This window comes from Ursus arctos, unplaced genomic scaffold (assembly GCF_023065955.2).
Source record: "Ursus arctos isolate Adak ecotype North America unplaced genomic scaffold, UrsArc2.0 scaffold_3, whole genome shotgun sequence".
NCBI classification, from domain to species: domain Eukaryota; kingdom Metazoa; phylum Chordata; class Mammalia; order Carnivora; family Ursidae; genus Ursus; species Ursus arctos.
This window is the reverse complement of record NW_026622985.1, coordinates 60,190,224-60,217,178: the sequence shown is the minus strand read 5'-3', so window position 1 is coordinate 60,217,178 and position 26,955 is coordinate 60,190,224. Positions and strand designations below refer to the sequence as shown.

General features: G+C 37.9%; 1 protein-coding gene across 4 annotated transcripts in view; it reads right to left on the bottom strand.

The window, feature by feature from the left end:
- Positions 1–26,955, bottom strand: part of BBS9 (Bardet-Biedl syndrome 9) — a 416,531-nt gene that overhangs the window by 93,659 nt on the left and 295,917 nt on the right. For all 4 annotated transcript variants that reach the window (XM_026509007.4, XM_026509016.4, XM_026509017.4 and 1 more), the window contains one exon: positions 545–727. In XM_026509007.4, the coding sequence (XP_026364792.2) occupies positions 545–727 (183 nt within the window). The remainder of the gene's footprint in view (positions 1–544; positions 728–26,955) is intronic.

The window sequence follows — 26,955 nt, the reverse complement described above, 5'->3', positions numbered from 1 at the left end:
TCCCCCGTTTGGTTCTAAACTGCCAATTCAAAGGGTCAAGAGTAAAGGAGTTTATACGCTATATATAAAGAACTATATAAATGTAACAAAATATTCCTGTCATTTAGCAAGGCTATCTCAGCTCTCCCTAACCCTTGAAGTGACACGTAAATTTAAGAACACTGAGCAAATTAAAACGGCTGAACTGTTTTCTCTGGTGGAAAAGGAAAGGATTAGCTAATCTGAAGGTTTACTGCCATCACTCAGGCAGTCAAATGACTGTTTCCCTGGCTTCTAAGTGATTGAAGAGCACATAAAAAATAGACTGAATACCACATAAAAATGGACTATATACCTATTTTTAAAATAGCTCTAGAAAAAAAAAAGGCCTTTATTTGACATTTTTATCATGGTTTAAAGAAAAGAAAAACAGGATCTGGGTTAAAAAAAAAAAAAAGCCTCCATCTGATACCTTAGAAAACATGATAGCCATGTGAGATCTTCCTAAACCCACAATCTTTTCAATAATGATGGCTGTTACCACTGCAGGCTTGTGGGTCCTTACCAGTTCTTGAGTGTCCTGCTGCAGTGGCAGAAATGCTGCTTCCAGAATAGCAACCTGGTCAGGACTAAGCTTCTGCCACAGCCCAATCAGCAGAATCACCAGATGGGTGGCACTTCTCAGCTTGGTGAATGACTGGAACAGATTGTCTTGGTTTTCCTCTACTGCATCTGCTAGAGCGATTACCTGCAGAAATGACAAACTTCAGTTAAGGATAATTTCACAATTCTTGAGCCCTCAACAAATTACATTTGGCACACTCTTGTTTTTCTTTAAAACAAATTGATGAACTTTGTCTTCCACAAACACAAGCTATGTTGAGTAATAAAATAGTTATCATTCATCTGTTCACTTCCTTCTTTAAAAAAAAAAAATCCCTAAGGTAATTCCAAATCCATATGGCCAGGAGATGAAAATATCCATGAAATCAGCTTAATGGAGACATTGTTCGGCGTCTGCTTCACCATCAAGTGACATTCTACAATATATGATAATATAAGTAACCTCTAATACAGTTATTATAGTCTTCATTACCAGCCACAGAGATTGATCAATTAAAAAATATCAAAATGACCACATTTGCCATGTAATTTAAAATAATGACTTCATTACACCCTTTTCAGAAAATAACTGTCTGTCTCTGATTATTATTCTTTACATGTTACATGGTGCTGGGATATCCAGTATTTCCTTATTATAACCAAAAGGTAGATAGTGTTCAAACATTGGACCAATTCAGTAATGTCATTTTTAACACAAATGTCAGGCACTAGCCTACAGGGACCTGAAAGAAAAAAAAAAATGTTCAGGGTGTGTTAGCTTTACAACGCCAAATCTACTTAGGATAAAATTGGCAGGAGTTAGAATTGGCTTTTTTTTTTTCATCCCCTTGAATACTCCTGTGGAAAAAAGAACTAAAGCAACAATTGGATGGAACATTCAAGACTGCCCATTGGTGTTTTATTTTAATGTCTTGGTGAATTTTGTGCTCATTAAAAGTAATGAACTGACTGGCCCAGAGGCTCAAGGCGTCTGACAGCCCCCAGATCAGGAATAGTAAAAGCCAGGGCAATGTGAGCTCCTTTCTATCAGTCCCTGCCAGCCTGAGGAACTACAGCTTAGATGACTTTCAGAACTCTAGTACACATGAACCATTTGGAGATATTTCATGGCTTATTGACACTGGCCCAAAGGGCTTGTTAAAAAATCATCATTCAAACAAGTTAGAGTTTACAGCTGTGTGGTCTCCCAAATTCCATGTAGCAACAGGGGCTGTAGGGGTACTGTCCTGAGTATCTGGGAGATGCTGGAAAAGAGATACAGGTTAGGAAAAGACCTTCAGGTCCTTGCCTGACAGTGCTGGGCAGACCAGGATTCTTTGCCATTTGGTTGAGGGGTTGCAGGAGATAGAAAAGGCAATCACAATTCACATTCAGATCTCCAGGTGGCCCTGGGAGTTTGAACCGAGGTCAGCATTACAATAAAGTGCCTTGCTGACTATATACCTATTCTGTGCTTTCTTCCCATAGGTGTTCAAAAAAGTACATGATATCTTATAGTCCATAAGGATCTTATAATTTGTTGGACGGGAAGCATACATACACAACCAATTAGTGGGAAAAAAATTACTGTAATAATGTCCTAATTGCGCAGAACAGAAAATAAGTGTAAAATAAGTTAGCAAAGGGACAAGTTACCATGGGCCAGAGTTAATATCCCTGGGGCCTGTTTTACTCAAATGAAGCTTGGAACTCATCCCTTCCCTATTACTTCAAGAAGTCCCCTCTAAGAGACAGAGGCCACTTTCCTTAAACCCAAACACCTGGAATCATCTGCTTCTTCCCTCACCCTCACCATGATTACAACTGACTCCTGTTCAAGTCTACGTTTATATTCTTTTCTTCCTGTGAGTGTTACCAATTAGGCCTCATTGTGGGGACCATCATATAATGACACAGATGCTTTACTGTTGATAAGCCCAAATCACACAACGATCAAGGTCATAAACACCTCCTAAGTGCCAGGTATATGCAAGAATTTACAGGAAGCACTCCAAGGAATTCAATGGCAACAGATCTAATCTCTACCTTCAGAGAGTTTATAATGGAGAAAGAGAAATATATCAGAGGCAAATGTTGACATTGTAGGGAAGACCCTATGAATGATAAAGGAGGATGCCATGAATATTATAATTGTTAGGTTAATAATAGTCCCTCTAACTAAGTGAGCATAGACTACATGCCAACATTCTGCTGTGCCATACAGGTATCACTGCCGTCAATCCCCACATCTCCACCCACTTGGCATGATCTCTATTTTACAGAGGAGGCCTTTGAGGCTCAGCAGATGTAAGGAATTTGTCCAGTACTATACACAGGGATGCACACTGTACCTGTGCTTACAAGGGCTCCATGCTTGGTCTAATGCCCTGCTGTCTCTGTCTTAAATTTTTTTTTTTTTTTTTTTAGAGAGAGCGTGAGCAAGGAGAAGGGGTAGAGGGAGAGAGAGAGAGAGAAGCTTAAGCAGGCTTGAAGCCCTCTGCGGAGCCAAATGTGGGCATAATCTCATGACCCTGAGATCAAAACCTGAGCCAAAATCAAGAGTCGGATGCTTAACCAACTGAGCCACCCAGGCACCCCTCTGTCTGGAAATTCTTAATAATTTTATTTTTGAACTTGTGTTTTATAAGTGAAGTCTATGAAGGGATAATAGACATGCACATGAGAAGAGGCGATTATTCTCATTAACTCATAGCGTTGAATGTTCTTATATTTGCATTTAAAACTGGCATTACACAATGTAAGATTAATGGTTAAAATCCATGCCAACAATTTTAAATTTAAATTTTTCCTTACTTGGAATGGCATTGAAAAGAAAATAAAAACACCATCAGAAGGTGTGAAAGAGACTACTGAAGAAAGGAAAAAGCTTTGTATTTTAGTAGTTATTTTAACACCACTTTCTTCCGGCCTTTTAACAAGGGCCCTGCATTTTCATTTTGCACTGGGAACTGCAAATTAAGTAGCCAGCCTGACCATCACACCTAGCAAGTGAGAGACCTGGATTCATACTTGGAGTCTCTCACTTCAAAGCCTGCATGCAACCTGAAGCACCTTCTAGGTTCAGAAAAGGCCTTTTACTGACTCTGGAGCACTTTAGGAAAGAAAAGGTAGAGGAAAGAAGCCGTGGTGTGCCGGAACCAACCTGTCCAGCTCCTACAGGCTCCAGAGAAAGGATGGGTCGTTTGATTTTCAATTTTGTAGACCAGCTGTTAAACTCAGCTATTACTAAAAATTAAGTTACATAAACTTAAGATTAAATAAATTACACCAAAACAAAGGTAATAAATACTCAAAACTCCTTACTTCCTAATTAGTTTACTATTATCTAGGCCTTTGAGGTTATTTATGCTTATGGTATCTCTATGTTGGAAACACTGCAATGGTGGGTTATTGCCCATTTCTTCCCAACTTCGCATTCAGTAACCTCACGTTGGTAGACTGAAATCAGCCATGGCAGAAGTATTTACAACATGAACATCAACAAATGTTACAAAGCCAGGCCTCCTCCCAACACCTCTCCTTCCCAGAGAATCAGCTGTTAAATATTTACCAGCCTGCCACTGCATAGAGGTACCTGAAATTCATCCTCAAAAAAGACATTAGGTTTGGGCGCTTTAAAAGTGCAGGAAACAACTTGAACAAATGCATTAAAGCAGAAAAGTAGAGGCTGCTTGTTCAGGAAGGAGGAAATATTCCAGTTTGGGAATAGCATTTGATGAGATTTAAAAAAAAAAAAAAAAAAGGTAATCTGGGCAACTGGTGTAGAGGAACCAGAATGTCAAGGTGAAGAGCATGCACATAACACACCAGGTCCTGGGTGGTGGCGGAGTACTGTGAGTGTGGGTGTTCCTTGATGGAGGCTGCACTCAAAGCAGCTATCGATCATAGTAAACATTCGGACATTTGCTGGGACTTAAAGCAAGGCTCTTGTGCACGTTCCTCACTATCAAGGGAAAATTCTTACTAAGTGTAACAACATGTCAGTTCATGGACCCACCCAACTTGCTAAACACAGCTGTGGTGGAAGAATGACTTCTCAGTGAGACAGCAGCCCAAGCCACAGGATCTTTCCTGAGCAAGGCCCAAAATACATCAATCTGGGAGAAGCATCGTTTCTCTAAGTTTCGGTCTTGCTGGTTATAGTTCTGTGCCATTGTGGAAAGTCTGCTATCCCCAAATGGTCACAGAAATTGGAAAGAAATGGGATAAACAATTCCTTATGTAAATTACCCCCAAGGAAAATCTTCCTGACCTACTGGCCAGCATTAAATACTAAACAGATCTCCATGTTCTCAATTTAGTTTTACATGTAACAGCCAAGTTTACTTTGTTCTCCATAAGAGCCAAATGAATTTAGCAGAATTAACATAGTAAAAAGGGCTGGAAAACGTAGAACCATCAAGATTTAGATCTGTCCCACCAAGGCCTAGAGGGTCTCACTGCTCACCTGGAACTGCAAAATGAGGCCAACCAGCTGCTAGGGCTTAAATTTGAAGGAGAGTGATTTTTCAGTGCTCATCACTGGCTGTGCAAGATGTGTGTTCCCTGGTGTTCAACAGAACTACAGAAAGGGAGGGGTTTAGGAAACAATAAATGCTAACGATTTCAAGCACAAATGTGTTGATGGCCTTTGTTTTGCTTTTTCGAATTGAAGGTTTCCAAATAAAATGGAGACCCCAAAGGACATCTATGTCCAACTGCCATATCAGTTGATGCCAAAGTAATGAGGCAGAGGCCCAGGGAGCTGCTTGCAGGAAAATGCTCAACTCATAAAGTGAGTGTGAAATTAATCCCAAATACTTCCAGCTGCCAAGATAGGCTCTAAAATTGGTTACAGGAAAGCAGCAGCAGCAACAGCAGAGTAGACATGAATCATACTATGTGAAAACAGACATGTCCAATTTCTTCACCTAAACTCACCACCGAAGCTGCCTCCAAATCTCATGTGTGGCACACAGAACCCTATTACATTGCTGTTTAGCTGTCACTTACTGAGCCCTGACTGTGGGCCAGGCACTGTGCTGTGCTGTTATACCCAGATTATCACTTGGTCCTCATGACTACCCTCTGAGATAGGAATTGTTGATCCCTGCAGCCCCCATTTCCAGATGAGGAAACAGAAGCTTACTGCTCAGATGAGCTTAGTGCCTGTGGCCATGAACTACAGCAGATTCCAATCCTGTCTCCCGATTCCCCACCAAGAGCTTTTTCTTCTGCAATGGTACACAAATATATACAGTAGGCCCCTTAAAATAATCCAGTGGATTTTTATCTTGATAGTCAAACAAAGATACTAAAGAAAAACACTACTAATACATTACATCCATAACATGAGTATGTGCTTTAGTTAAATTTCCCCTTTGCTGGGGCTTTTAGCAGGCTTGTTTCTGCCCAAAGTTATAGTATAAGGAAATTAGTTCATCATTTGTAAAGGATGGGAAGGTTTTTTCTCTTAAAAAAAATGTATTAGGTTCCATACAATTCAAAATTATGAAGACTTTAGAAATTAGCTATTTACTACACCTGCTCCTTTTGTGCATCTACTTTTTAAAAAGGGATGATTCATTTATTTTCTACAAATTTTTTATTCACTTATTTTCTACAAATCTCCGACTACAATCTTTTCAGTGGTTTAAGCAAGTTGATGTTATGTAATAATAACCGTCATCATTTACTGAGGGCTTTCTAGGAGCCAGGCACTGTGCTAACCTCCTTACAGATTAGCTCATTTTATTCTCAAAACAATTCTATGAAGTAGAAACTATTATTGCCCCCATTTTAAAAATAAGGAGACAGTCTCCTGGGTGACTCAGTTGGTTGAGCAACCGACTTTTGATTTCGGCCGAGATGATCTCAGGGTCCTGGGATCGAGCCCTGCATCAGGCTCTCCAGTCAGTGGGGAGTCTGCTTCTCTCATTCTCCTTCTCCCTTTGCCCCTTCCTCCATAAGCACACAAGCACACACACACACACACACACACTCACTCTCTCTCTCAAAAATAAATAAATAAATAAATCTTTAAAAAAAATAAGGAGACAGAAATACAGAAAGGGTCAAGCCGTTAGTTCAGCAGCAGAGCCAGAATGTATACCCAAGCAATCTGACCCAAGAAATGTCAGAGTACCATCACCTGCATTGATTTTCTGCTTGCACACCAATTTCCTCATAGGCAATATGTGGAAAAAATTCTATCAGAAGCTTCCCAATGGCAGGTTTCGGCTTTGCTAACATTCTAATACCCCCATATGAATCAAGATAGGCTTATTTTAATAAAAGGCCAGCATGGATGAATAAGTGAAGAAAACAGGGTCGTATGATATGGGTGAGTTTATACATCCCCTAGGGCTGAACACAGCAGGCTGTGCCAGGACTGCCTTCCCTAGGGAGCAATTTTATGTCACTGTACAGTTTACTTCCCTTTTCTGGGCTCTAGGTTCATCACCTGTAAAATGTAGGGGTGGGAAATATGATCACTAACATCCAACACGGCTGTAAGTGCCAGATTCAAAAACTTTTAAATTACCTTTGGATGATATGTTGTTTTGAACTATTCACGTCACTTCCTGTGTTTCTCATTTAATGTTTACTGATTTGGAGATTTTATCTATAAAATAACAGTAAGAATAACGCTTGCTTATAATTTTATAATTATAATCCTATGATAATTTAATGAGAGAAGTAAAAAGATGGACAGTACCAAGTGTTGGCAAGGATGTGGAGAAACTGGAATGCTCACACGCTGCTAGCGGTAATGTGATATGGAGCGGTCACTTTGGAAACAGGTCGGCAGTTCCTCAGAACGGTAAACATTGAGTTGCCATATGAGGCAGCAATTACAATTCTAGGTTTATAACCCAGAGAAATGAAAATATATGTCTCCTCAAAAACTTGTTCACAAATGTTTATAGCAGCCTTATTCATAATAGCCCAAAAGTAAAAACAATTCAAATGTCTGTTCATCAAGTAATGAATAAATTAAATGTGGTATATCTATATAATAGAATATTATTCAGCCATAAAAAGAAATGGGAGTACTTACACATGCTACTACATGGATGAACCTTAAAAACATTCTGCTGAGTTAAAGGAGCCAGTCACCAAGGACTGTTGTATCATTCCCTTTATAGGAGATGTCCAGAACAGGCAGATCTATAAATACTGTAAGTAGACTGCTGGTTGCTTAGGTTGGGTGGTGGACAGGAGGGAATGGACAATGCCTCCTAATGGTTGCACAACTCTGTGAATATGCTAAAAATATTAAATTGTATACTTTAAATGAGTGAATTGTATGTATACAAATTATTTCTCAAAAAGCTATTAAAAATAATAAGAGAAATAAAAAGTACTGTGAAAGTATAATTCATGGAAGGTAGATAAATTAACACAAATAAAGGCAACTTTATTTAAGCAAAAATTTTGATATGTTAATGGCTGTACCATATTGTAACTTGGGCTTAATGACATTCTGGATGATGTAATAATTAAGTAAATTTGGAGTCGATTAGATATATATGAATATTGGTAATGCTACTGCTTACTAGCTGTACAACCTCTGGCTTCTCTACCTTCCTCAGACTTAGTTTTCATCTATAAAACAGTACTCAGATGAAAACTATAAAACAGTTTTCATCTATAAAACATCCTTTCTATTCATTTCTAATTTGTTTGGCTCCTGGTTAGCATTTCTTAATACTCTATAGTCGAGGGCTCATTTCAGTGTAGTAACATCAGGCAAACTCTACTTTTTCTGTTAGGTTAACAGTGACCCTGAAAACAGGAAGACCCTTCTCCAGTACTTGAGGCACAGTACTAACTCCCACCTCCTGAGGCAATGCAGGACAGCTGATTGTTCTGCAATGTGCCCTGGCCCTCTTTGTGCAGTCACTCAATGGAACAGTGCTCGTTTGTAGCCAAGTTTCATCAAGTTTCAAGGTAAAAATGTCATGAGACCGTATATCAAATATATACTAAAAACTGTGTGAGGTTACATGCACTGGATTCCTTTTTTTTTTACTACTTTAGCAATTCTATTAAAATACACACAAACAAACATACAACTTTGCCTGCTATGACTTGTTCTCTAAAAATCCTCTGAGGTTTGTTAATCAGGAGCTAGATGTTGGGCTTTTTTTTAATACCTTATTGAAAACGCTAGAACATTTGGTGATTTAAATAACATGTCTATAAAGTACACCATGAAAAGGCAGAGGGAAAACAAAACTCATACTCAGCCCAGAAATTTCCAGTGTAAAAAGAGCAATCAGTAAGTCCCCACCATGTCCTCAATACTCTAATACTCGGTACACAGTGGGTGTCCCATAAATGCTGGCTGAATTAATGAACCTGAAATTCCACCTAAAACTCCAGCACAACTAAACTGCCTCTTAAATCCTAGGCACACGCAATCAGGCATTGTTAGGCTCCCAATGTGAATGAACCCAAGTGGTGCTGCATGAAAACAACAGACCTACCTCAACAGATCTGTCATCTACTTAAAAAAAAAAAAATCGCTTCAGTTCATCTTTAGCCACAGCTGCCTAACACCAGGCTACAGACAGCTCTTAATGACTGCTGAAATGAATTTTTTGTTCACATGGCTGCTCTTTGGTCAGAAAGACACACTTTCAGTCTAGGGGAGATTTGGAAGCAGGCAAGAAAAAGGGCATACTTCCCACAAAACGATGTTATTTGTAATGGTGTTTGCTGCAGACTCCAACATGGGAAAGCCTCTGCAATAAGAAGAAGAAAAAATGTACCATGTCTAAACTTTTATTTTGGCTGAAAAGATCCAATTTGTATCCAAAAGAATTATTCTTTTAACAGAAACGATGAAATAAGGTTCAAAATGAAGAGAGAAAGGGCGTGATGATCCAAATGCCAGATAAGCATGTAAGTAAGAAGTGTTTCATTATCTGTGTGCTGAACTTTTAGCTAGATAAAAAAGAACCCCAGGTTTTTAACTGGAAGGCATAAAAAGAATCTAATTCTTAGCTACTTTTGCTACTGTGTTATTTTGTATAAATAGGACAGGGGGCTAGATTACATTCTATTACACTTCTCACTGAGTAAAAACCTAGGATTCCCCTATAACAAGCATTTAGCTAAAATTCCTAAACCAAACCCAGGATTAGAATACATTTTTAACCATGTTATCATTTGGGGGTAGCTATTAAAACAACAGGGAAAATGTACCCTTTAGTAAAAAAATTTCGGTCACACATGATTTGTCTTCATAAAAAGAGACCTGCTAATTGGCCAAATCACCTGATGCTTTGGAACATTGAGGTATGATCGTTGATTCTTAGAAGTCGTGATAGTTTTACTGGTCTAGGATTATAATTTTCCTTGACACCAATCTACACTTGCCAAATGCCTTGAGAATTCATTTAAAACTGGTTTTAGAAAAACAAATTATTCCTGAGAAATTTCTTTATACTATGTACTATAGAACCCCCCCCTTTTTTTTCTTTTTTAATGTTCTGCCCAGAAGAATATGAAAGGTAGGCAGTGCTGGAATATAGACTTTGGCTGGGACTTTTAAAACATATACCACCGATACATAAAAATATTAAATGAGAAAGAATAAATCATTTGCAAGTGACACAGGGACAAATTTTGCTATTTCTGCAAAGTTTATTCACCAAATAGACATGTAACTTAATCAGCTGAAAGGAAACTAACTCCAATGCTTGGCTAATATAATGCTAAAAATACAACTGATCTCAAACCTGATTACTATTTTTACCTTCCCCCCACCCTCCACTCCCCTGCTGACCAAATTTTTACCCCTTTCCATAAAATTACGTACTTACAGCCAAGTGAAACCCCAATTTAAAAAATAATAATTAATGGAATCAAGCTGTAAAAGAAGAATGAATGTTCTCTGGACTACAGTTACTCATTGAACAGATCGCTGTTAAAACTGGAATCTATGGTTGGCAATGTCAGAGCTCGTTTTACAAACCCAGGAGAATGCCATAGTTATCACCGTCCAAAAACAACATTCAAGAGGTCTGATCTGAATAGTTCCTAAGTTTAGAATACTTTAGACCACATTCCTACAGGCAGACATGTCAGTAATTATACAGCCACCCACACAGCCTTGAGTGCCATCTCCAATGAAGACAAATGATGGAGAGATGGGTACTTGGTTGGTTATCCTAAGAGCATTCCTTTGGCTAAGGCTGCTAATGCTAAGACACGTTATTACATGTGATCAATTAAGGCATGATAATCCACCAAAAAAGCCCAAAAGGGAAACTGGAGACCCCAGCAGTGCTGATGATGGTGTTGAGGATTTCCTTCATTCCAGAGTTTAAGAGGTAACGCGGCATTTTCACAATAGAGTGAAATTGTTGAGTTTTCCCTTTCTATGCATCTTCTTTTGTCTCGTTTCTCAGGGTCCATTTCTCTTGAACACCAGTTTTTGTTTTGTTTTGTTTTTTAGATAAAATACATAGTTATACCACTACTATCTGGTGGTACTTTGGCAAGACATGTACAGGGCTATATGGCTTAGACCACCTGGAAATAATACAAAAGTCAATGAGTGGAGCTTCCTGGTTTCTTATGGAGTGAAACAAGGGACTACTGGTATTTCTACAATCATAAGTTGTTGGGACATTATAATTGGAAGGGGCCTCTCTGAAGATATGTTGTATCTGATGTCTTAGGTGCTGTAAACTCCAGGCCAGAGACTGTGTTATTGTTTGGTGTACCCCTTCCATAGCCTTAGTCCCATAGCAGGCATTTAATGTATGTTTACTATACCGAAGTAAAATAAAAAGCCTGACAACTCAGTAGTGCAAGAGTGTCCATTAAGATAGCAATTTATAGGGGCACCTGGGTGGCTCAATCAGGTAAGCATCCAGCTCTTGATTTCAGCTCAGGTCATGATCTCAGGGTCCTCAGATCGAGCCAGGCATCAGGCTCTGCACTCAATGGGGATTTTGCATAAGGATTTTCTCTCCCCCATCCGCCCCTCCCACTGCTCTTGTGTTTTCTCTCTCTCTAAAATAAATTAAATTAATCTTAAAAAAAAAAAAGAGAGAGAGAACAATTTATAGGAGCACTACTTGGGAATGGAAATCCATCCCTACATTTCAGGTGGACAAGACCAAGGCCTACCATTTTTAAAAAAGTTTTTATATGCTATTTATTGGGTCTACCATAGGTATTAAGTAGCTAGGCTCTAAATTCGTACCTTCCATAGGTACTACCTGACAGTGAATTAGTAAATTCATTCAAGTCTTTACCATTAAGTTTATATGATGAATGTTATAAAGCCTGTAGTTTAACTTTAAAATACATCATCATAGAAAAGGTCATAAGATGTAAGCAGGTGAATCAGTTTACACCCCACTCCAAAGCAGGTTCTCAACCTTGTCATTAATGACATTTGGGGCCAAATAATTTTTTGTTGTGGGGGCCTGTCCTGGGCACTGTTAGAAGTCTAGCAACACTCTGGACTCTATAAACTCAATGTCAATAGCACCCTCCCCCAAATTGTGGCAACCAAAAATGTCTTGGGATGCTGATATCTCCTTAGGGGCAACATCACCCTTGCTGAGAACCACTGCTCTAGAGTCTGAGTTTGTGCTCAAAACAGCTATCCTTCTATACTCAGAAGCAAAGCTCACCTTTCAGAAGGGGCTACACAGCACTTAAGCCACTGATGTCTCCAGCAATACCAAAGACTTTCTAATTACCATAATGAATTTCAGAAATAGGTTCTGATTAGTAAGATCAGAAGTTGGATTATCAGCATTATGGGTGTTAGATTCACTGGCAAAATTAACAGTATTAAGATATGCGAATTGGCTGATTATTTTTACACTTACACTTTTCTTTGCACAAAATAGGTATAAGAGTCCAGGAAGACACTGAGAGGATATGGTCCAAGGCTTGAGTCTAAAAGATCCTGTGTCTTGCCTTTGGGGCAGACTTCTAGCTATCTGATGCTGATTATGAGGGTAAATAGATTCTAGGATTACTGTCCTACCTGCCTCAAGTGAATCTTTCCAGAAAGGTGGTATTCTAGTGCCTATAAGATATAGATTTGAGCCTTCACCCAGCCTACCGTAGTATAGGCTGCATGAATTGTTCCATGTTTATGTATGTTTATTTAATAAATGTCTTTATGTAAGGCAAAATTTGACATGAGACTTACTTCCATTATAGCCAAGGAGAATCGTTCAGGGAAACAGTTCATTCTCATCCACCTCAAGCTTTTTGATGGCTATCACTACTTACTGAAAAGAATTTTGACGTGACCAAATTGGCGAAGATAGTGTACAAGGTCAATTAAGAGCTAAGTGATAGGAATAAATGTGATTTAAGAGTTGCCAGCAAAGAACTAACAGTAAGGAAAGCAAATATATTAATAAAAACAACAACAACTTCTGCTTATTATGTGTCCACTATGTGCCAGGCACAGTCCTAAGAAGTCAATGGATATTATTCCTAAACCTTTCAACAACACTTTAGATAATTATTAATTTTGACTTATGAAGAAAACAAGGTTCAGAGAAGTTAAGCAACTTTTCAAAATCACACAGCAATGCCCAAATTCAAACCAGGTGTGCCTAAAACCTCCAAAAGCCCAAGCATTTCCCAGTCTACCACACTATACCTTTAGATACACACACACACACACACACAATGCTAGGTTATACAATGCTAGGTTGTACAAAGTGTTATACAAATGACTACTGGATTGAGTTAACATAAGAAAAATCTATAAATGAGTCTTCCCCACCAACCTGGGGATGAAAGGCTCACAGATTCTTCTGTTGTCCTTCTTTTAAATAAACCCACATTTGAATGTTTGAATACCTTTGGTTCAGAAAAGCACTCACAGTGCCGAACACCACTCTTATTGTCTTCCATCTATATCTCTGTTTCCTGTCTGACCCTTGAGTTATTTGAGTTTGCAACCCCTGCAATAATCACAAACTTTTAAACCATAAAACAACTACAATAATGGAGAAACAGAAATCATCCACACGACAAATGATTAAATCTGAATCTGGGCTCTGGTCCAGTCCCACCACTCCCTGTAGTTTGACACTAAGAGAGTCTCTTAATCTCTTTAAACTTCAGCTTTCTCCAACACAAAGGAGAGGTATTTGCTGTAGAACTCAAATGAGATGCAACATAAATGTGTTTGTCACAACACCTAGCACACAGTAAGCACTGACTAGAGCTTAGCACTGTTACTATTATTATTTACTGTTCCCTGGCTAAATACCCAACCAACAAAGTTTTTATTAAAACAAAACAAAACGAAACAACTATTACATACAATAACAACCCCCCCCCTTGCCTTTTCATCTCTAGTTGAAAGTCCCAATAACTTCAGCATCTCTTCGCGGTATTGATTTAGCCCACAAGTTATATACATTATTTACCAATATGTGTAACGTAATTCCCACACCCTACACTTTCAAAGCACCTGTATGTCTCCTTCCATTATATCCATCACATTCAGAATTACTTGTTTGATCATTTTAAGCTCTGGGAAGGCAGGAACCGTGTTTTGTCTTATTTACTGCTGTGTCCCCACCACCTAGTACAGGGCCTAACACATAGCAGGGATCAACAAATATCTGAATTGAACTGACATAAATTCCATCTGGCATATCTTGGAAAAGTAGCATCTCGGCTTAACACTACTATCTGAAGCTTCTCTCAGAGGGAGAGCTAATACCTAGCATACCAGTTGTGATGCCCAGCAAAGAGCCCATTTCCTTAGTTCCATAATGCACTTTGCTTGTTAGGTACCCCCATACACACACATTCTAATGATTTTCAAATCATAATGTGTCTTATCTCTGTGTTCATTTAATGTGCTAATTTTATTTTTTATCTTCAAAGGTAATCAAATCAACAATATGCCTTAAATATAACATATCAGCGGCACCTGGGTGGCTTAGACTCTTAAGCATCGGACTCTTGATTTCAGCTCAGGTCATGACCTCAGGGTTATGGGATCAAGCCCCATATCGGGCTCTGAGCTGGGCATGGAGCCTTCTTAAGATTCTCTCTCCCTGGGGCGCCTGGGTGGCACAGCGGTTAAGCGTCTGCCTTCGGCTCAGGGCGTGATCCCGGCGTTGTGGGATCGAGCCCCACATCAGGCTCCTCTGCTATGAGCCTGCTTCTTCCTCTCCCACTCCCCCTGCTTGTGTTCCCTCTCTCGCTGGCTGTCTCGGTCTCTGTCGAATAAATAAATAAAATCTTTAAAAAAAAAAAAAAAAAAAAGATTCTCTCTCCCTCTGCCCCTCTCCTCCTCCCCATCTCTAAAAAACAAAAACAAAAAATCTTAGAATCTATTAAATATATTTTTGTTTGGTATTTTGTTTGGAATCATACTTCCCAATGCCAGGGTCTTCATTCAGTTCCCAGAAAATAACTATTTCCAGAGCATTCCCTAGTTACCCTTCGCGGGGTACTATCTCTTCTTCTTTTTTTAAGCTTTTATTTAAATTCCAGTTGGTTAACATACAGTGTAATATTCGTTGCAGGTGTACAATACAGTGACTCAACACTTAAACAATACTGGGTGCTCATCACCACAAATACACTCCTTAATCCCCATCACCTATTTCACCCATCCTCTCACCCACCTCCCCTCTGGTAACCATCAGTTTGTTCTCTATAGTTAAGAGTCTGTTTTTTAGTTTGTCTCTCTCCCTCTCTCTCTCTTTATCCCCTTGCTCATTTGTTTTGTTTCTTAAATTCCACATATGAGTGAAATCATATGGTACTTGTCTTTCTCTGACTGACTTAATTCACTTAGCATAATATTCTGTAGCTCCATCCATGTCATTGTATATGGCAAGATTTCATTCCTCTATATGGCTGAGTAATATTTCATTATATATGTGTATATACATACATACATATATCATATACAATACACACACATATCTTCTTTATCCATTTATCAGTCAATGGACAGTTGGACTGTTTTCATAAAGGTCCCCTCAGCCTTCCCCACACTTCCCAGTGGGACCTAATGTAGGCCAAGCATAGTTCTTTCATATGATCTTCATAACAAAACTTTGCAGTAGAGTTGCTAGATTCACTCTTGTCATGATGAAACTGAGGCCCTTTCTGAAAGGTTTGAAAGATTGTCCACAAACATGCAGCCAGATGCAAACCCAGGTCTGTCTAGCCCTAAAGCCCATGTTCCTCCACTGCATTCCCATCCCTTGTTGCTACAAAACCTTAGCTCCAGGGAGCTAGGCAATTTACTTCTGCAAATTTTTCACTAATTTTAAAAAATTTAATTCTGCTTTCTTATGATTTCCATGAAAAAATCATTTTGGAAAGGTAATAAAGTATATTTCTTATGAATAGAGGATAAGATTGACTTACCTAGTAAACACAAGTGAGATAGTGACTTTTTTGCAATTACAAAAGTAATTTTTAATAACTATTTTCAAAATGATCTTGAGCTACAGAACTATCCAAAAGATAGTAAATATCTATGTACATTTCTAATAAAGACTAGAATAACATAAAAAGGAAAAGGATCCACAATGCTTTCAGTACTGGCATCAATATTCTTATTTAAAGTTTCTCTGTTTAAACAAAACATACAAATAAAAACAAAACAGGTAGAAAACAAGAGAAAATAAACTTTCGCCTCAACAACAACAACAAAAAAGAGGAAAAAAGTAAAAAAAAAAAATACAAACACAAGCAAATACATATGGTATGTATTAAAATGAGATCTTTTCTTGAAATGTCCAAGTTTGGATTTGATAGGATGACAGGTCCCTCTTAATCCAACACCTATCTTTTCTTCCTTCTAAGTAGCTGAAATAGACAATATGAGAAAGATTGTATCTGATGAGAGAGGTATGGGTTACAAACTAGTTTTAAAAATAACTCACTTTTTAGTTTACTTAAATCAAACAGGTGCCACAGTTTAAATAAGAATCCTCCAGGAGAGTCCATTTACCAGAAACTTGAATCCATTTTCAGGGAATAACAAAAGAAAAAGATTATCATCACACCAGGAACTGATTCACACAGCCACTTTTTGTTTAAATTCTTGGTATTAATATCCAAAAATGTGATAACGAGCTGAATTTGGATAAAATAACAGGTATCACACCAACTATCCAGAGAAGATATTTTAAGTCTGGGGATAGAATGCCATGTTGGCACTTGAGGCACACATGAGTGATGGGGAAGATTACAGTTTAGTGTGTCAACCCTCAGGAAGCAGTTCTTAGTTTCAGCTCTCTAGAGTTTTACCCTGCAGCCATCATTTTAATTCTCCTAAGAACACCTTAGAAAAGTAGGGTTTAACAGTCCTTAGAAAAATTATGGTTTGATGATTAAAAAATAATATTATGAAAGGTTATACACATTATTAGGGAACTGCTCATCACAAGAGTTCCAGGATGTCAGAAATCCATTCTGGCAGAAGAAAGGGAAAACATAAATGTTGCATAAAAAGAAACTGATATGAGGGCATAGGTCTGGTTGGCTGGAGGAAAGAGATTTTGAAGTTGGTAGTGGTAAGTCTCTCCATAAAATGGGATCATAATCTAGATTTATTTTGACTTTCTATTTTCTCAGAAACTTAGTATTTTTCTTCGCTATCAGTTTTCTAATTTGTATAGGTGACTTCATGTATAGTTTATAGTCTATCACACCTCTGACACTGATGATTATTTTCCCTGTGATGATTAGGCTGTGATACTGAGATATCAAGTTGAGATGTTTATGTTAAAAGGGACAGAAGGCGCAAGTGAAAGGAGAGCCCTGAGCCTCTACCTAACCCTTTCTCAGGTTGGGCGTAAGGTGTCTGTTCCCTCATGATTGAGAAAAACACAATTTATAAAGGAAAAGACCCAGACATATCAACTGGCTACTCTGGCCGGAGCTACTGGGAAAATGGGGACCAAAGTATGGTCATGGATGAAAGGGGAAAAGAAATGGCCAGGACCACTTCTTCCAGCAGCAAAAATCTGCCTTTGGCTCACGTCATGATCCCAAGCTGGGATCGAGCCCCACATTGGGCTCTGTGCTCAGCAAGGAACCTGCTTCTCCCTCTCCCTCTGCCTGTCACTCCCCGTGCTTGTGCTCTCTCTCGTTCTCTCTGTCAGGTGAATAAATAAAATCTTTAAAAAAAAAAAAAGGATGCTAGAAAGAACACAGGCCTTTGACTTAACAGTTTGATTCCCAGTTTTGCTGTTTCTCCAAATATTCTTAATTAATATATCCCAAACTGAGACCTACTATTCAACTTACAAGGAAAGAATATAAAATCAGTATCTTGTCTGGAAAAAAGATAGCATCCGGAACAAATTACTGTTTAAGAAATGAGGATACCAATGGAATACAATGACTCTTTGGCATATGTCCTTAAGCAAAGAATACCATTTAAGGGTAAAGATTTGTCAGATTATACAGGAGTAGAGGGGACATTCAGTAGTTGGGTTCAAAGGATTTTCAATGTCAAAAAATTTTATAGAAAGAACTTATGCTTTCTGTAATACTGGTATAGAATTTCAATTTCTAAAATAAAACATCACTGACTTGTGACATGCACATGATGAGGACATAGGGTAAGATACCACTGAACAAATCACAAATTCAACTTATTCTCAATAAAAGATATTACTGGCTAAGACAATTAAGCATGTTTTCTTGGCTTCCCCGGAGAATCTCACTCTTCACCTGAACACTTACCATGGCCACCTCTGAATAGGCAACTGGTTTGCTGCACAAAGACAGAAGTTACTGAAACTTTTTTCAGCATCTATAAAAACAACAACAATAACAAGCTGGCTTTTATGTTGGGTGAGGGAAAAGAGCAGGATCTCAGCTTTGTCCCCCAAACCTCACAATTCTGAAATAAACCTATGCCTTAAAATTTACACAACTAAAAGTTAGTCAAGGATCCCCAAATATGTTAAAAAGTACTGGAGAAATCTATTCACTCTAAAGAATAATTGTTAACAGAATCACTTTCATGTTCAGCAACCCTCTAAATGCACTGAAACCAGAATCTAATTTAAAGAAATTCCGTTTCTTTACAGCTTTTCTCAGGAGCACACTGAGACAGCCCCAGAGGAGATACTCTGCCTGCTGGCTCCCTCACTTCCAGCACTTCTTTTCCCAGGAGTTCTCTGTGGGACTGCCCCTGACCCACACATCCATGAGGAGACCAAGTACAGCCCACTTGAATCATATGAATTTGCTCCTGATTTTAAGATGAACTGCTCCAAGACTGCCCCTCATTGTAAGCTGAAAAACAAGTTAGTCTAGATGATTTAGATTGAGTGAAAAACCTGCCCCAGATTCAACTTTGGCAGGGAGTCTTGAGCTAAAAATTACGTCCCTGAATTTTGGAGAGGACAGAGACCACTTTGGTTGTTCCCCTACACAGCCCCTCAACCCCTGAAAGAGCATAAAAAAGATTAATGTCCAAAGTTAGGAAATCAGGCTTCAACCCACCATTGTGTGGTCATAAGAATGACACCCAACTCCTCATGAGTCATAAGGCACTGGGTTCAATCAGTGAATGAATTCATCTTTTTTCCAGTGTCTATCTCTATCGTAGCAAAGAACTGGCAAAAATGAACAAGTTGGGTAAAGTGAGCCACTGGCCTTCTTACAGCTCACACCTAATCAACTCCTTAATTTTGGATTTGAGCGTATCAACTAATTTGACCATATCTTCCCACTCTCGTCAAGGTTGATTATTCACTACATCCCACCACATCCACCTTATAAAGACCCAGAAGAAAAATTCCTCTCAGTATTAGGGAAGTAAATGCGATATTGAAAAACCAAACAACAAAAAGAACAAGCACACAAAAAACTGAAACAAGAAAAAGAAGTGTCTTCTGTTTCGTCAAAACATTAAAAATCTTTTAAATGGATGTGATTCCAATTTTGTACTGACTAGAGAGAAGTCAAATCTGTGGCCCATTGTCTAGAAATGTAGGAATATTTTGTATATATATTTTCATCCAGACTGCTTGAGACTTACTGAGAAATCTACTTTGATTTAACCTACCTTTTTTTTTTTTTTTTTTTAGACTGTCCTGGGTACTACTGGGCTGCCTTGACTAATTAACAAGTGCAACTTCTTGTTAAGTTGGATTTAAGTGGTTCATCCAAGGCTGAGCACAATAAAAACAGTCTCAATTCAGTTCAAGTAACATCAGTAATATTTAGGTCTCAATCCAGTAAGTCTCATTTCAGAACTTTTTCTCCATATCACCTTAATACTAATGCCAAGTACCTGCTGATCATTTACTATGAGCCTGATACCTTCCCTCAAAAAGACGATTCTTGTCTTTGAAAGCTTAAAGGTAACACTCTGTAAAAGTTGAAGTTGAGATCAAACTAGCATCTATTAAACCAAGGAAAATATCATATGGTACTAAATTCAGTAGTAAACTTCAACATATTTCCTGTAAATGATCCTGATGAGCTTAATAAATGAAGGCTGGAGTTGTCAGAAGAGACTCCCTGGAAGTTGGAGAACCTAAATTAGTTCTGTTAAAGAAGACTGGAGGTGATTCTAAGGTATGTATGCCAGTGAAGGCACAGAGGTAACACTCTATTTTCATGGGCTAATGACATCATGCTTTCATAAAGCAATAAGGAGACCCATGTGGGGAAAAAAAAAAAGCAGAAGTTATAGGAGAGAAACCTCTGGAAAATCAATTCTGTGAGGACATAACAAATCAAATCAAAGATCTGAGCTTGGTGATTACAGTGTCCAAAATGAGTGCCCAGTCTTTCCATCTCAGGACAGGTCAATATTGAAAGTAACTACTTCTCTTTATGGAGTATAAAGATTTTCTGCTCAAGGCCAAGGACCAGATTATTTTAAGATAGGCTACCAATTATCAAATATTTCAGTCTGTGTTTAAGATATTTCCCAGAAGGGGGCACTTGGGTGGCTCAGATGGTTAAGCATCTGCCTTCAGCTCAGGTCATGATCTCCAGGTCTTGGGATCAAGTCCCACATTGGGCTCCTAGCTCAGTGAGAAGTCTGCTTCTCCCTCTCCCGCTGCCTCTCCCCCCTGCTTGTGCTCTCTCTCTCTCTCAAATGAATAAATAAAATCTAAAAAAAATATATATATATATTTCCTAGAGAAAATAAAGGTGTTTATTCTTCATTTAGAATTCATGACTTACTCGAGCTATGAGATTAAAATGTAAAACTGCCCCTTTTCTTGATTTCTATCCAGAATCTGGCTTACTAATCCACCTTTAGAATGGACATAAATAACATATTTCGATCTAAAGGAAATGAATAAATCCCATTTCCATTCCAGAACAGCCCAGAAACAGAAACAGTAAAGTGTGTATGGCCCAAACAACAAAAGGGTCTTATCCTCTAAAAGCCATTGAAGCACTAATGCTTTAAATCCCAACATTTCTGCCAAAGTCTATATAACCTGGAAAGATACAGGTTTAATACCATATAATTTCAACTGAACTGGAAATAGTGTGGTTTCTAACATAGTTTCAGCAGACAAATTTAAGGCTGGCTAACTCTTAAATTGAAAGAAACACATTCTAAAATTAGTAATTAAGAGAGGGAAAAGACCAGTATAATTAGAAGCTCTAAAACTTACTACTAAACATAATGTTATTTCCAGGATATCCCTTTTTGCCTCAATTATACAACTGTATTTTCTATTTTGAGCCATCCTTCATGGCATCTCATCTATGTTATTAGTTAAACTTAAAAAATAGGCCACCACAACTTTTAGAAACAGATCCCTTTTTAAAATCTGGATTAAAAACGAAAAGAGAGTTACAACCAAAAGACCAATCACGATGGGATACATGAGTATCAGTGGTGTACTTTTTTCCTCCCATTCAAGGCAACGTGGTAGTCAACCAACAGGGAGACCCTTTCTCTCCCACTCAGTAAGCACCTGAACATAACTAAAGGTTCCTTTATTTCCCTAACTCTTACTTTCTCACTCTCTAAAATGAGTACAAACCATACTTGTCCATTTTCTTCAAGAATGTATGAGAATTGAGAAGACATTTGGTTTTTTTCAAGAATGTTAAATTCTGAGAGAGAAAAAGCACAATTTTGCTACCAGCCCCATGGTTATACTCTAATCTCTACTTTACCTGATATCATTCACTACTAACTACTACTCTAGCTGCTGCTTCATATATTTATATAATAGTTCAAGATATTGACATTAATAAGCCAATGTTCCAATAAAAAGTGTCCAAATTTGTAGGGTGCACATCCTTCCCAAGTTTGCTACTAACAATGACAACTGGCTCAGAACCTCAGCATCATATTTAACTCACAATTCCTTCTTTATCCACTTAAAGATTAAGTAAGTCAACAAGTACTTTTGGTTCTGCCTTCAAAATATCTCCCTGTATGTATTTCTTCCTCTCCACTCCAACCACCACTATCCTCTTCAAATCACCTCTAGTTCACTGAAGCAGACTTCAGGTAAACTGACAAAGATGAAAAAAGATCACTCAGACTATGTAGAGAGAGTGATTATTAATATTTTGGGAAATACCTTTTCATACAATTCTTTCTGAAACTAGCTACACATATACAGATAGGTATATAAGTTTACATGAATGTGATCATGCTTTAGATGCTTTGCTTATTTTATGCAACACTATACAATAAATACCACACCACATAATTTAATTTTAAATATAATTTTCTATACTTGTATTTCCTAACTGATCTATTCCTCATTTTACAGAAAAGAAATACATGTGTGGAAGTTATAGGTCTTGCCCATGCTATGGAATAATTTAATAACAATATTCAAAGTCTCCCCAATCTTGCCAGTGTTTATCTTACCTAATCTCAATATACACTACTCTTCTGTATCAGCCTTTTTATCACAAATAATTTGGTCCACTCATCATTTCCCAGACACCTCGAGTATCTCCACTAACATACATTAATTTGTATTCTTCCTTCTGCCTATAAATCCTTCTTAATCTTCTCTTAAATGTGCATCCTTCCCTCAAAATTAGGCATAAGTTTTGCCTTCATTTATGTATTCATGACGCATTCATTCAACACATATTTACTCTGTATTATGCCCCAGTGCTAAGGATTCAGAGTTCAACAACACACTCACCAGCCATGCCCCTAAGCAATTTAGCTACTAAGGATCAAGGAAGACAACTATATGGGGCGCCTGGGTGGCTCAGATGGTTAAGCATCTGCCTTCAGCAGGTCATGATCTCCAGGTCCTGGAGATCGAGCCCCATGTCGGGCTCCCAGCTCAGCAGGGAGTCTACTTCTTCCTCTGCATCTCCTCTTACTTGTGCTTTCTTTCTCTCTCTCAAATGAATAAATAAAATCTTAAAAAAAAAAAAAAGGAAGACAACTATACAAGTAATAACATAAAGATGTGATAAACATTAGGTAAAGGTGCATGACAGAGAACTATGGGGCAGCCAACAGGAGAACTTCCTCTGTGAAGCTTTGAAAAGACATCCTGGTCCATGGTGTCTCCTCCTAGATCAGAATTCCTCTGTCATTTATTTATTTATTACCTATACCATTCATTTTGAAACTTAGTCTATGCTCTCTTATACCATAATTTACCTTTGGGGTATATGTTCTTCTTCTTTATTTAAACGATTAGTTTCCTTACAAATGAAGAACTTATTTTATCCTTCTTTTGTGTTCTTAGAAATTAGTATAGAGCCTTGCAATAAGCAATACTGTATTGTTACTGTCACTACTAACACTGAGAAATAAGAATTTGTCTATGACTAGAAATTGCATGCTTCTAATAATTTAGAATAATTTTTATCATTTGCAGCCTCCTCATATTCCTAATCTGTTTCTAGAGCTTAGCGTTTAGTAACTCTCTACCGACTGAGTTCTAGTACATGAAAACAATGCTGTGACTCCTCCTCCTTTTAGCCATGTTGGGCTAAGAGTCAATAAGCTTGGCATCCAAGGGTCTGAAAAACCCTTCGAAAAAGACAGAACTGCTTGCTATATTGTACAGCCATACCCTGAACCTGGCCTGATTGGTTTGCTTGATAATAGTGATTTTAGGAATATAACTTACTAGTAAATGGACAGTAAAATAACACCATCAATCAAGAATAAATTATGTTTGATGGGGAAAAAAACATCATATTTAAATAGCTCCAAAAAACATTAATAACTTTGCTTCTGTTGCTGATTTGGAAGAATAATCTATATTGACTATTTTGCAGACATGTCAAAATTGTCTAAATGAAGTATGACTGATTGTATGTCTACAAACAGTCATAAAAAGAAAAATATCTGGCTCTAATGAATCATGTTCTGATTTATGTAAAAAGAAAAAAATAGAACAAACAAAAAAACCTGGAATCATCTCTCAAGTAAAAAAAAAATTACAAATAAATTGCTAACAAACCTTCTTGATTGTTTTGACTAAGTCAAATCTTCCAATAAGAATACCTTATTCTGAAATAAAACTATATTTAATGTACTTTTTCCCCTTACTAAATATTTGAAATTCTTACTCTTTTTTCAGTTCAATAATTCTAAGTTTACTGCACCTTGCATCAGCTACTATGTTGTACATGATAGAATTCTGTAAGTATTCTATAAGAAATGTAAGAATTAGTATGACCATACCAATCCCACAGTCAGAAAACTACAGTGGCTCTCAATTGCTTCGCAAATGAATAATAAAATTATAAAATCTGACATGTTTCTAAAAACCCTAAATTTTCCTTTAGCCTAGGGGTATAACCTAAGCCCAAGAATAGGCTTTGGGGGTCAGAAAGTCCCCTGAAACTGAAAGTAACATTTTGGGTGATTTTATGTATTTTTCTAGAGGAAAGAGCCCAAAGATTTCAGAGTCCCATTGGAGTCTCTGACCTCAAAAAAGGTTCACAAGCATAATTTTAATATTCCCCTTTCACCACCTCCATCATACTTAATGGCCCACATCCATTATTATTTCACAGATCTGGAATTTCTAGCAGTCACGAAAATCTACCTGCTGCCTTGAAGCAAGAGACATATGCTTTCCTTCACTTAAAACACCCTAACCCTCACAAAGCTCCCTTTGAGATTCCCTCCTCTGCCAATCCATCCTACCAGATCTCACCCAATTCACCCTGATGTATCAGAGTTACCAATCTTCAACTGCTGACAGATGACACAGCTAACTAACTGGTGGAGGATACCAGGCCAGTCCAGTTGAATTGTGGGCAAAAGCGTTCACAGGGGTTTTTCCGGGACACACTTCCCAGGTTGCCATGTTACAGGGACTTTCCAACACAAGTGTTGAAAAGAAACAAATAACTTGAATGATAAAAACTGTAGGCATCCAAAGCTGGAATAGTAAGGTATTTGAAGTCAGGCTGGGGCCTACATCACCCTCTATGTCCCACCGTATCAGTACCCAGCTCCAACACTCACAGGATCATCTTCAGCTCTAAAATGAATCCCAATAAAAATCTGTCTTCTAATCAACACAACAGCAATTAATATTAAAATTCATAAATAATATGTGCAATCTTAAATGAATGAAGTAAATGTTGCTTTTTCTCCCTTTGTTATTACTTCAATTTTACTTTAGGGCAAGTTAGTTGACAAATCTAATACGCAACCCAAACTATTTTTAGGAACTTAGCAGGATATAAGTGACAAATAAAACAAATTTCCACATCTCACACCAAAAGTTTCCAACTTCTTGGATCTAAGAAATTTAGGACTAATGAATGAATAGCACTGCCACCACAGAAAAGTTGAAATGTTAAATAGAAGACCTTTTTTTTTAAACAACCATTTTAATAATTAACATGCCATAATTAGTATTTCCTGACTTTCTTTTTTCCATATCTCTCAGAAGACTGCTCTCTTCTTCCAAAAAACAAACAAAAACGAACCACAATGTAACACATCCTGTAAAAGTTTCAACTGATACTCCCTCCCATTCTTTACATCGATTCCACTGTTAGGTCCCGTGTTTGCATAATTTGTGGTTACCATGTAACTTTGATGAATTAGCTAATGCTCTTCTAGAAGCCCACTGCCTACATTCCATGATTAAAATGTGCTCAGCCAATAACATATCTGTGGGGAACAACCTAATGCTATCCTTTCTTATTCACAGTGCTTGGGACGCTATATGATAAGGCATGCTGAGGCACTACCTGCCACAGGCCAATTAAACCCATGGAATCGAAAGAATTTTTCTTCTCTTCTTAAGATTGCAATCCTGACATTTACAAAAGCTTTTTTTAAAAGCAATAACCTCTATTATGAGGAGTTTAGGTATGGGTATATGTGTTCATTTATATATAGTTTAAAGCAGTTCCACTCATGGTAAACAAATTAGGAGGAAAAAAGAGCTATTTCAGAAAGCATATATTCAAATAGGCTTTCCCCTTTGTTATATATTTTCATCCTTATTCCATGTAGAAACTTATTTTTAGGGCCTGTAGTTCCTCTTCACAGTGAAAGGCTGACTGAATCAGTTAGGGCTAGGATAAGTATTTAAAAAAAATAGTGATGATGATTGCTAATATTTATTGGGTGCTTATTATACGCCAAACATTTCTCAAAGCATTTGGGATGTAATCCTCTCAATAGTCCCTTTGAGACCAAATACTTACCATTATTTTCACCAACCTGATAACTGAGAAACTAGATCATTTGCTTAAAGCCACAATGCTAGTAAATAGAACGGCCCACTTAAACCTGGGTAGTTCAACTTCAAGACCAGTGTTCTTTGTCTCTAGGCTACAATAATGGCTACTCCTATGCAATAATTTACCAACTTTTTAACTTCCTTTTCTGTTTATAAGAACCTGAAGCTAACAGCTATCAAGACTACACCTTAGTATATGTGTTATCACTGACAATTTCAATAGATGCATTATTTGTACTTTTTTAAAAAAGAACAACAAAATCTCCTGATGAGATAAAAAAATTTTAGGTATATGACAAGACAGTTAGAGCTGGGCTTTGTATCAGTATGAGTTTAATCAAGAAAACAGAAAGCACTTTGAGTATTTGTAGTTCGGGTATCCTGAAGTAGGGTTTAATGGGTAGGGAGGGGCTGAGAAGCCAGGCAGGGGGTGGGTGATGACATAACCTAGCAATTAGCAACAGCACAAAGCTACAACCACCTCACCTGCGGGAGGGATAATGGGGAAAGACAGAGGTATCAGAGCCCAGAGACCTGGAATCACCAGGCAGAACAATGGCAGACTTGTTCGGAGGGAGCTGGAGCCCTGGAGAAAATGCAGCCACAAATGAGCTGCTGCCCCAAGCAGATGAGGACAGAGAGGAACAGTAACATCAAAATTCCTGCTGCCTTCAGGTCTCCTACCAGTGCCTCC